At 47.7% G+C, this 12,070-nt stretch overlaps 1 protein-coding gene across 4 annotated transcripts; it reads left to right on the forward strand.

Annotated features, from left to right (window-relative positions):
• Nucleotides 1–122: 122 nt before the first annotated feature.
• LOC140000236 (protein N-terminal glutamine amidohydrolase-like) lies at nt 123–11,580 on the forward strand. 4 transcript variants are annotated; one of them, XM_072030048.1, is made up of 6 exons: nt 123–344; nt 532–631; nt 1,391–1,441; nt 2,650–2,798; nt 3,144–3,268; nt 10,105–11,580. In XM_072030048.1, exons 1-6 carry the CDS (start codon nt 268–270, stop codon nt 10,155–10,157), a joined length of 555 nt encoding a protein of 184 aa, XP_071886149.1. In that variant the 5' UTR covers nt 123–267; the 3' UTR covers nt 10,158–11,580. The 4 variants fall into 4 exon arrangements, with proteins under 4 accessions (XP_071886149.1, XP_071886147.1, XP_071886150.1 ...); XM_072030046.1 differs by lacking the exon at nt 10,105–11,580 and adding an exon at nt 8,226–8,527; XM_072030049.1 differs by lacking the exon at nt 10,105–11,580 and adding an exon at nt 6,754–8,219.
• The last annotated feature ends 490 nt before the right edge of the window (nt 11,581–12,070 follow it).

Here is a 12,070-nt window from a genome sequence, read left to right on the forward strand (position 1 = left end):
CTCCCTCTTCCGGCCCTCACTGAGGGCCGGCCCTCGCCCGCTCTTTTAAATTTTTTTTTTTTTTTTTGGAAGTATTTTTTAAATCTTTGCCGGCGGAGGGTTACAGGCGGCAGGCGCAGCACCGTTTGAGCCTTTTGGCGGGCGGGAAGCGGCGCGTGCCGCCCCCTCAGGCGGGCGCCGCCTCCTCACGGGCTCCGCGCCCGCCCTCAGGCGGCTCCCTCAGGAGCCCGGCCCCGTTCCCCAGCACGGGAAGTCTGCCCCCGGAGCATGGCGGAGCTGGATGAGGACCGGTACCGGCCGGCGGTGCCTCCCCGAGCCGCCTGCGCCTACACCGGCTGCTACTGGTAAGGGAGGCGCCTGAAAATGGCGGCCGGCGCCTGACTGGAGGCTGGCGGCACGCTGAGGGGGGGAGTTGAAAACGGAGCTAAAAACCCCGCAGGGAAACCTTCCCGGCCCGGTTTGGGTTGCTGGAAGTGAAGGTGAAAAGGGGATTGAAAAGAAAACGGTGCCGTCGACGGTTGTGTTTTGCAGTGAGGAAAACGTGTGGAAGCTGTGCGACTACATCAGGAGTCGGGGGGAGCGCCCTGTGGAGGAGTTCTACGCGGTTTTCATCTCCAACGAGAGGAGGATGGTGAGTGGGTGAGTTGTGCGCTCCGTGGGGGTGGTAAACCACAGGCGGGGGGAGGTGGGAGGCGCTTTAACTACCCCAGGCCTTTTAAGTACAGCCTGCGGTAGGTGAGTCTTGGCCCCAGGCCCCCCTGCAGCAGCTGAGAGGCACGCAGGCAGCAGCACCTGGGAGCATGAAGAATTTCATTTGTTTCTGGCCTCCAGACCCCACGCAGTATTTGCTCAAGACATCAAGGCAACACCAGAACCTGAGAAACAGTAAAAGGAAACAGCTCGACCTGCTGCACCAGAAGAGAGCCCTGCTCTCTCCTCTGGAAGCCCCAAGGATAAGGATACCCTCAGGGGAACAAAAGGTTCATGGCATTCTTTCCAAGCTTAAAAGAAGTTGCCCTAAAACAACAGATGAATCTTAATTAAAGGTTAAAGGTTGGGCTAGATGATCTTAAAGGTCTCTTCCAACCTGAATGTTTCTATGAATGTCCTTACCTGACACGCTTGGATTGTGGGAAGAAGGAATCACGGTGCCCCTAAGGGCTGTGGGATGATTTTTCCCTGTCATCCATCAAGTTAGGGGGAATATTACATTATATGGTCCAGAATAGCGTCCAGTTTAATGTTTCTGAAAGATAAAAACTGGAGCAAGCTTTCTGACAGCAGCACTGACACAAGCTGATGAAATGCAGAGTTTAGCAAAGAACTTACCCAAGCCGAAACTAATCTCTGTAAGTCAGGAGTGGTTTATGCCAAATTGCTTAACTTTCAGGTCCCGCTCTGGAAACAGAAGTCAGGGCATGGAGATGAGCCTGTTGTCTGGGTAAGGCCCTCTGTTCTTTCTTTGTCAGTATTTAAGTGCGTGCCTCTGCAGCTGAGGTCTGCAGGATCAGATGTGGGTAGTGTTAGATACCTCTGCTGGAATGAATTTAGGTTTATGTCCCCCCTGAGCATCAGGAAGCACTCTGTATGTGCCAGAGGTCCCTTCCGACCTCAGCCGTCCTGTAGTTCTGTATTAGTATTTATTATTCTTCTACAGCAGCCTAAATGCAACCCTTTTATTGTTCACAGGGAAATAGCAGTGAGATGGCCCATAAAACCACCAGGTGACAAAGCTTAGTTAGCATCGGTAAGAGTGCACAACAGTTCTGTGAAAATTACTGTCTGGTTTTGTTGGGGCCCGCCAGCTTTGTAGGATGTTAAATAGATGTCTTGTAACAAGCTGACGGGTGAAAATATCCATATAGGTCTGACATGGGATGGAAAAACGTGAGCAATACATGTCTTCAGGTGCCAGCTTGTATGTAAGCTCTTCCAGAGTTTTTGGCGTGTCGTTTAATGTAATGTAGTTCAGTAGTTGCCACTACAGAATTCCTTTTAAAGATGTGTAGTTATGGTTATACTGTATGGGAGGGAAAAAATCAATTTTGCGTGGCAATTTGTTTCAGAAATTCTGTTTTTTAAAAAAAAAAATCTGTGAATTTCTGAAATTCTGTCCTTACAGAATCATTTTCTGGAAAATTATCAGTGTGTTTATATTGTACAAAAGGCTTGGCTTAAAAAGAGGTCCAAGTGTTATCGGGATGATCTGAGAAGGAATAGGAGTTAACAACAAGTATCTTCAATTTACTTTTTGGAAAACTGCAATGAATGTAAGTAACTAACACTGAAAATAGTAACTGGAGTTTCTCCAGCCCCCTGCCATACCCGTGTTTCCTACATGTTAAGGAATCAAAGATGTGGTATGAGGACTAGCGTACTCTTCAGGTTAGCTGCCCAGGCTGATATCAAAGAAGGCTACAAGTAACGGGGAGAATAGCAAGGCTTACCAAAAGGCACGAGGGCTGAGGCAGGCATTAGGAAACCTCTCTCCTGGTGCTGGAACATCACAGGCGTGATACCCGAGCATCAGAAAGCAGTCTCTAAAGAAGAGAAGCTGTAGCCTCAGCTTCCAGGAGGCTTTTTTTCTACTCCCTGTGCCGGTTTCTGGTTAACAACTGTTTAACTCCTGACAATTACCGTTCTTCCCAGGACTACCACGTTATCCTACTTCATGTTTCCAGTGGGGAGCAGAACTTCATTTATGATCTTGACACAGTGCTGCCATTCCCCTGTCCTTTTGACGTGTACAGCACGGAGGCCTTCAGGCTGGATGACAGCCTTCATCCTGAATTTCACAGGTGAGGACAAAAAAAAAAAGATGAAGAGCATGAATTTTATTTCATGAAGTCCAAGTTGAAGTTGTCTCTGTGGATATATACTGATAGAAGTCTTCTGTTATACTCCAAGAAACTCAATGCACTGCATTATTTTTCTAAAGCTCTTTAATTGCTGTTGTTTAATCATCAAAAGCCCTTCCTTGCTGATGTTTATTCTTAACAGCCCAGCAGCTTAGCCCAGTGTTTCTGAGTGGAGTATTTAACTAAGCTAAGGCTCCCTGGGAGGAAGAAAGGGCTCTTCTCCAGAGTGGCTAATGCAGCGTTATGTACATATATCTCTTGATACAATTGTGCATTGTTGTTTAGGAAAATCCGGATGATACGAGCAGATCTGTACCTGGAGACGTTTGCTTCGGACAGATCTCACATGAAAGATGCAGATGGGAAATGGCAGAAACCTCCTCCCTCGTACCCCTGCATTGAAACAGCAGGTGAGCTGGCAGGACTCCTTTTTCCTTTTAACAGAGTTGAATGATTCAGTCAGAGGTGGGTGCAATAAAAAAATGTGCTTTTGGACATGTGCTTTGGAAGCGTATCCAGCCAGCACAGTGTATGGGGACAAAATGGGGCTCTGCAGTGCTTGCCTTTTCCGAACATGTAAAGTGTAGCGTGCTTCCTGGCAGCTGCCACTGCTGTTATCAAACACGAACTGCTGGTCTTCAGAAACTGAGCAGAGAGTAAGAGGTATGAAATGTTGCAGTGGGGAGTTGAAACAGAGGCCAAGCAACCTGCCTAGGGTTGGAAAGGGAATTTTTAACACGGTGATTACCCCACTTTTTTTTATCACACGGCATTTCAGCTTACTCGAACCACGTGTTTGCCAAGCTGGCTAATGTTTGCCATGTGCTTATTCTCTCCTTTTCTTCCCAGATGGAGAGAAGTGTGGTGAAGTTTTGTTTTGGTGGAGTTTGTTGATGCTGTGCACGTTTGGTTTTGCTGCTTTTTTAATAATACAATGCTACCATATATTTCTGTTAGAGAAGGTGGGGTCAAAGGAACATGTCTTGTGTCTAGAGCCGAGTTTATTGTGGTTTTAAGCTACAGGCAAGTTAATTCACAGTTTTTGTGTTGCTTTCTAAGAAAGTTTGGCGTTTCACTTGGGTATAAATGAGTTACGAGTGGGGGCGGGAGCACAGGTACAGCCTTGTGAAGCATTTTTAGAAATTCCAGGCTATGAAACACCTGTCTCAGCCAGCCTCCAGGTCATCCTTGGGATGTTGGTAGGTAGCTAAAGATGCAGAGACTTTGATTGCTGCCGTACTTCATTCCTTAGCCTGTACCTTGCCAGGCTGGGAGGAGCATCCCCAGGTCATCCAGTCCAGACCCTGCTCAAAGCCGGTGCAATTAGACTGAGGGGCTTTAAGACTCTGTCTGGTCTAGCCTGGAACAACTCCAGGGACGGCCATTGCACCACCTCTCTGGGCACAGTGTTCCAATATTTGATCCCAGGCATGAATTCAATACAATTCCAGTATGCAACCAGAGTTTCCTGTGTTCCCACTCGAGTGCTTTGCTTCTTGTCCTGTTGCCAGCCACCTGGAAGGCTCTGAGTGCACCTGTGGTGATGTGCTCTTGTCTGGGCAGTCACCTGGGTGTTGCAGGGGACAGTGACTGCTTACCCTGCGCCCACCCAAGGTGGAGGATCGCTGGCTGGGTAGCTCTGGGATTGGGGTCAGAACAGGAGGAGACTCTGTCAGGTCTAGGACATCTCGTTCACACTGCCTTTTGCTCAGTGCAAGTTTCTCAGGCTTTGGTTTTGTTTTTCCTTTCCTCACCTGAGGCACCTCGTAATGGTGTGTGCTTCAATGTATGCACAGTCTTATCAGGCATAAAGCACCTGATTTCAAACTTGATAGGAAGCCAGGTGGCTGACCTTTGGTTAGTGTAAAACAGCCTGGGACATTGATGTTCATCCACGCCAAATGCCTTTATGGATAATTGCTTCCTCCCCACTTAGAGTACTCTCTTTTCCATGCTAATTTGTGTTTGTGGAAGATTAAATTGCTCGCTGCTGGTGTTAGAGGTGACTGTAATTTAACAGGTGGCGGAATTGATCACGTATATGGCTTTAGTGCCAATTTATTTGTGAGATCAGAGCATTACATTACTCCTTGAGGTTATATTGCTGTCATTTAGAGAAGCCAGAGTCATAAGCTCTTGAGAAGATGACTACAAAAGCTTATCAGTTACAAGGACTCATATTACATCTATTTGGTCTGTCTTTGATGCTAAACAAATGCTTGAAGACTGAAAAAAATAGCATAAATACATATTTTTTTTAATGTATATGAGCATTGTACTGTTAAAAAGAAATGAGCTTGTGAACTTAGGGTATTTAAAGAAAATCAGCGCTCTGGTGCTGCTGCGTCTTAAAGGATGTTAGTTACACTCAACACACCCTGCTTCTCTTATCCAGTGGGGTTTTAAAGCTTTTAGTAAACTTAAAAAGATGGGAGGTTTTGTTCTTGATACTGAAATATTGCCTCTTCAGGGCAGAGCAGCTGCTGAGCCCAAATAGAGCACTTTGGGCAAGGAAATTCTGTAGCATTTAAGTCAAATGTAGGCCAAATAGGGTAATGTAAATACCCACTGTGGTGCTGGGACAAGGCACTGGGACCAGTGATGCCTTTTTATGAAGTTTACCAGGAAGTGTTAAAGGACTGTGAAATTCCTGTTGGAATTCAACCAATAAACTATCAGGAACCAGTGAAGCATTTTTTTTTCCTAATACTAACTCAAAAGGAATAATTCTTGTGTTGGAATAAGTCTTGTGTTGGCAGTGCTCTGGCCTCTGTTCCTCTGCTGCGGGTGCTCATCCTGCTTTTTTAAATAAAACTAAACAAGATCTGTTTTGAGGTGTGGATTCACCATTCTGGAGCTGGCTAGCCCAGCCTGGGGTTTTCTTTGAAGTCTTCCTCCTACAAATGAATGAGGTTTGATTCTGCATGGTTTAAGTCCCGATGAGATCAGCCCTCCTTGCTGCAAGCCTGTGTAAAATCCAGCTTGCACCCTGCAGTTACTCAGGTCTTACTGCTTCGATACAACTGGTAGCACCAGCTCCTAACGCTGAAAAGCCTCGCTTTGATTTTCAGTTCTCCCCAGGTGTTTGGCAGCACACAGGCAGAATGGATGTGTAAAGGCTTTTTGTTCTTTTTATTACTACTGAAATCCCTAGAAGCCATGAATTCTGGGGGTTTATTTCTGAAGAATGCAGATAGGGCAGCTGAGGAACTGTGTGGGTGCCGTGTGTGATGTGTTTCTGTAAAGGGGCAGCTGCTAGACAGGGCAGGCAGGTGGCTGCAGTTCCCTTCTGTACCTTCTCCACAAGGTAATGGCAGGATCCTAGCGGAAGGAAAGAAGGACTGATACAGATCTAAGCAGCTCATGCGTGCTATAACCTGATTCCCATTTGAAAATAAAACTGTTGTGAGAAACACCTCAAATAATTTTCTTCAGACAGGATCTTCTGTGAAGTTATTTTATTTGCGAGTGCAATGGCATGCGGCCTGTCAATCAGGAGCGCATTTCAGTAAACAAACCATAACCTTTTATTCCCTATTACCCGATGCCTGATCACCTCCCCTGTTTCCTCACTGAATCCTCTCTGGATTTATTCTTCATTCCCCCTCAGCCACTAGATGCCCTAAATATTTGGCTTCTCTTTTTCTATGAATTTTAATTTATTTTCCAATCCTTTCAAGCCCTGTTTTCCCAGAAATTCAAATAGCTTGTTAGTGCCTTCCTTCACAGCTGCTTTCTCCTGTCCTAACAATAACAGATCATCCACATATTGTTACAGCAACACCCTCTTTGGAGGTTGGAATTACTCCAAAAACTCCTGTTGGCAGATGCCACAGGTATCGTGGCTGTTAGGCTGTGCACTATCAGATGGCGTTTTTGTTTTGTCCCTGCTCAGGGCAAAAGTGTCAGACTTGATCAAAAAAGAAATGAAAACGTGCACGGATCTCGGAATGCACCAGGTGGGTCTCACGGACTGTAAACAAAGTGAGTTTGGGCAAAGAGGAAGCCTTAGCTCTGTGCGTGCCCAAATGCAGACTAGTGTAACACCTACAGCATCAGAGGAGGACTGTGAGCGTGTTGTAAATCTTAAAAATAAACAGGAGATTTTTCATTATTATTTTTTGCCACTTTTTATCTGCTTCAGAAAAAGGCTTTTGTGGTGGTCTGTTTTTGCGGAGCTGTTGGCTAAAGCTGTAAGGTCTCACATAAGTGCACAGCCTTTAGATGTGACACGTGAATAACAAGGATGACAAAGGGGGACTTCTGTCTCCTGAACCAAAGGAGATGGGAGAGCACTACAGGCAGTTACATGGCTCTCATACTGCTTTAGTGCCACCTACTGACTGGTCTTTAGACCATCTGCTCTTCGCGGGACGGTGAAGCTTGTTTCTTCTTCTTGCTTGCCTGTTACAACAGGTTTTGCTCTCATTAAACTCCTGATGCACTGTGTTATGCCCTGCCACCACCCTCCTGACTGTCAGAGACTGTTTCCCTTCCTACAGACAGTGTGACAGCAGCTCCCAAGTTGCTAACAGCAGCTGCTTTGGTTGTGACTCTGCTGGAACAATCCCCCTTGGGCTTCTTCACCATTCGCAGAACATTTTAATTAAATTATTCTTCTGCTATGCTCAGTGCACATAAAGCAGGGACTTGTTTATCTTTCAGATCTTAAACTACACGAGTAATCACATTAATTGTAAAATAAAAGCATCTGAGAGGAAAAGACAAGCTGGGGACTGGAAAACAAGCTTACCAGGCTACCTGCATGCTGGAACTGTTATCCTCTGCTGGTTGTTCTGGAGTTCCAACAGAAAATTGCTGGGCTTGTGCTATTTTAAATCCCCACGTAGTCGAGTAGAAAGTGGCCTTGTGCTGGCACTTGTGGCAGCAGTGGGACTGTGGTTGAGAGAGTTTTTGATGTTCAGTACCCAAAGGGGCTGACAAGGAAAAGGTCAAGTTAGGGGCCAGACCTTGCAGGTGCTGAGAGCTGGGGCTCAGAAAATCCCAAAGCTGTGCTGCGGTGTAGATATGGTGCAAACAAGAGGGCTGCAGGGGCTGCGTGTTGGCTGGGACTGCTGGGTATGGGATTCCCAAACGTTGTCTTCCCTTCCTCGCTTACACTATCTGTAATGGTGAGCCTAATTACACAGGCTTTTTGCAGCTGGAGCAAATTCCATTTCTATGGAATTTGGTTCTGGTGGCTCTGTATGGTCTGCAGAGCTGTTGGACTGCTGCTCAGCAAGCGTGCTGTGAGCTGCTCTGAGTTATACTTTCAAACGGTTTTTCTTGGGATTTTCATGGTAGCTGTATGTGCTACAGAAGCTGAATCGGGAACTCTGACATTTCACTTCTCTGCTCTTGTTTTAGATTCCAAGATGAACTTGGATGATTTCATCAGTATGAATCCCAAAGTGGGCTGGGGCTCAGTGCTGCCCTTATCGGACTTTGTGCGCCAGTTTGGCAGACAGACTCATCTCAGCTGCTCCGTGAAAGCACAGTGAAGTAAAGAAGCTCTTTCTGCTGCAGGTTGCAGGTGGTTTGATTTGTTTTGCTGCTCTTACATTGTATTTATGAATGGTTTACATTTCTTTATATGGAATAAGCGTTTGGGCAAATACAGTACCCAGGGTACACTGAACTGAATAAAGTCTTTTATTTTTATTACAAAAGAGTCAACTTCTTTTTTTTTAATAAATCAGATCAGAGGTTGACATCCCACCATAAACGTGTTGCTCTGTTGTAAACAGAGGCCACCCTTGCAGCTCCCCCCACTACCAAAACCTCGCCACATAAACCCAGCACCTGGGTGTCACTCAGCAGAGCCATTGAGCTGTAGAACATCAGGTTGTCATCCCTCCAGACATGAGTTTGCTCCTTGATTAAACTACTGAGCTACCATCCTGAGCTGGTTCCTGGTGGCTGAAATCCATGGCACGCTCCCTTTAGTGAGACTCAGATAAGAGAATTTGCCACGTTTGGTCTAATTTCAGGATCAAGGCTGTTAAGGAGAACAGAGACAACCATTATTCAGAATGTAGAAGTTAAAAATCAGCATGAAGAAACGTTCCTTTTTCTCTTTACTCACTCTTTAGCTTGTCCTTTCCCACAGAGAAGTCCTGACTTTCTGTAGTCCATTCCTATTACAGTATTTATGTGCTGAGAGTCCCCGTGCGGTGGCTTTTTGGACTCGGTCACCCCTGAATTAGGCATTGAACAAACAGAAAAAAGTTCCTCACAGTCCCACTCTCTCCTGGCTTCTCTGTGCTGGTGGTCACTGGAAATTCTCCAGTAACCCAACACTACAACGTTTGCTACTGAAAATGTTAGGGCAAGGCCCTGACAGCCTGACATCCACGCTGGGGTCACCCTGTCCCACGGGTCGGTCCTCTCACTTCCACCAAACTATGGATGCAGTGAGCTGGGATGGGACAGAAGACCCATGTCTGTCCTGCCTCTTTCTCCTCTGCTGCTTCCTTTTTGTTAAGAATATCATTTATTCAATTCAACCTCTTTTACGTGCCTGTTTGGGACCTTAGGGGAAAAAAAAAAGCTCTATTTTTCTGACACACATTTTCTCGGTTGGTGCATTTCTGCAGGCCCGTCTCGTGGAAATAAAATTTTTCAGTTGGCCAGCAGAGAGAGCAGTCAGCACGCAGCAAGCGTGCGGCCAGCTCCCTGCTGGCACGGTGTGCCAGGAGCTGTTACAGCTCAAAACAAATCATCCCACAGCGGCGCAGAGGTGATCTGTGTCTCACAGGGTTGGGGCACCGGGTTTCGTGTTGCCCTTGTCAGCCTGAGCCCCTGAGGGCATCGAGGAGCGTGCCAAGGCCTTCAAACCAAGCCTTTGGATCGAACCAGCGTTTGTAATTCCTACTGAAATGGGTGCGTGGCACTTGAGGATGTCAAACTAATCGATATATGGGTTTTGGGGGCTAAATTTAGGCACCCGGGAGGCTGCAATCCGATCTGCACCATTAAGTAGAGCAGCTGGGAGGCACCGGGCTGCACTCGTATGAATCAGATTCCAGGATCAGAGCCCGGGTCGGAACATTTTGGCCTGTGGGGCCCTTCCCTGCTCGCCCGCTCGGCGTCATCCAGCCAGGACCTCATGCGTGCTGTGAAACCATCTGCTGTGAAAACGGTCAGCTCTAGGGTCTGCTTTTCCCTTGTTAGGATGAATTGGGCCGAATTTCCCCGTTTTACGGTGCCGTGAGGTTGTTTTCTCCTTTTCCCCTTGCCTTTCCAGCAAACGCGGGTGGTGGGTTGAAGGACACTGCAAGGAGCAGGCAGGAGGTGTGAAAACCCCGCCGGGTCATTGCCGTAGCCCCCAGCAGCTGAGCACCTGCCTCCACCTTTTGTGGGGTTGCCCTCTTAGGGCACTTAGGATTCGCAGGCTCGGGGAATCTCAACGTGAAACCCATCTCCACGTCCGCCTGCGGTAATTTCCTGCTCAGAAATTGGAGGGAGCAAGCGCCGGTGATTTTCTTCTCCCTCCTGGCTTCCCCCGTGCTGGCCCAGCCGAGGTCAAGGTGAATGAGGCATACCCGGGGAGTGTCCGGAGGCATCCGCGCAGCTTTGCTCAGCAGCTGCCTGCGCCCTTGCCCCTGGAGCTCGGCGAAGATCTGAGCGAAGCTTTTTTGTCATCATGGTGTCAGCAGAGGAGCACTTGCTGGAAGGGCAGCCTCTCAAAGCACAGCTGCAGCAGCGGTTCTGGAAAATCTCCCCGGTTTGACCTAAGATAAACAAATATGGCAGCTGAAGCATCCTCAATGTTTCCTTATTCTTACAGTAGGAAATACCTTGGATGCTGAGGGCGGCTAAAACAAATCTTGCCTACTTATCTAAGGCCTCTGGCAAGTCCCTGAGTTTCTGGGGGAGCTAAGCCGCTTCCCATGCGGGAGGCACACAGAGCTCGGGTTCGTGCCGCCGAAAATCAGCACACAAAGGACCTGAGCTGTGGACCGGTGCTCGCCAGGCCCGAGGGAGGTGGCATTGCTGGGTGTGATGAGCAGGGTGTTTCCAGCAGGCCAGATTCCTGACATTACATGACTTACAAGCAGGAAATGCTCATTTGGCTCCCTCCAACGTCATACCTGCCTTCCCATGCAGGGCTATATCTGGAAGCCAAACACTGCAATAAGGCAGGAATCATTACATGTTACATTTTTTTTTTTTTTTTTAACCAGCCTACACGGTAAGAATATGGTAGTTAGCTCAGCCTTCCCCTCTTCCGAGTGTGTAATTGTGGTGGCACGCTTCCCACCGCCTTGGCATGGCTGGTCGGGTGGCAGAGCACCAGCTTCACACTCGGAGCCCTCCAGAAAAACCACTCTGCCACGGCTTTTAATAATTTAGCTGTAAAACCTCCCTCCGCTGCCATGGCTTCCGACTTGCAGAGGGGAACAAGGGTTTCCAGCCCGTGCTTATAGCTCCTGTAATCAGTAAGGCCACTTATACTGTACTCATGCACTCATCACAGAGTGTTTTGCTGTATGAAATGGTCGTGGTTATATTTATCCCCGTGCAAAAACAGTCATCACAAACTCGGGCGGCAACGTTCGGCGTGTTTTGCCCTTGCTGTGTGCTGCTGTTTCTTCAGCAAACGGAGCGTCTACCAGCCCGAGCCACGCTCCTAGCACAAAAACCCCAGCCTGCTGTACGTCAGGAACCCCTCTGGTGTTTTTCTCTACTTGTTTTTTTTTTGTCTCATGTGAAGTAAACACAACTATTTAGTAAACTTTACTCAGCTGCTACCTCGGTACGAATACGAGGCGATGCCAGCACAGTCCACAGGGTTCTATTAGTAGAGCTGAAAGCCGAGTTTGATCCGTTCTGCCAGAGGTACTAAAAATACCTTCTAATATGCTAAGGTATGTGTCTAGCCAGAAGATGTTTTCAAACGCCTTGTTCCAGGGAGCTGCTATGCAGTAAACGGAGCCCGAGCAGCTCAGTCCTGAGGTGCAGAGGAAGAAGAGAAGAGGAAGGCCAAGTGCCTCCAGCCTGGCTCTAGACCAGGGGTAGCAGCACCATGTTCCCCCCACGTTGGTCCCAGCAGCAGGGTGGGAAGAGGGGACCTGGAGGGGGTTACAGTGCCCTACCTGCCATATGAACCAGTGGTGTTTTACTGGGAGGAATTAGATGCTTAATCCCTCATTCATGCCTTTCTCTGTTGCCTCTGCACTGCTTGGCATGGCAGCTGGGAGAAATGGGCT

Source organism: Anas platyrhynchos, chromosome 33 (assembly GCF_047663525.1).
Source record: "Anas platyrhynchos isolate ZD024472 breed Pekin duck chromosome 33, IASCAAS_PekinDuck_T2T, whole genome shotgun sequence".
NCBI lineage: Eukaryota > Metazoa > Chordata > Aves > Anseriformes > Anatidae > Anas > Anas platyrhynchos.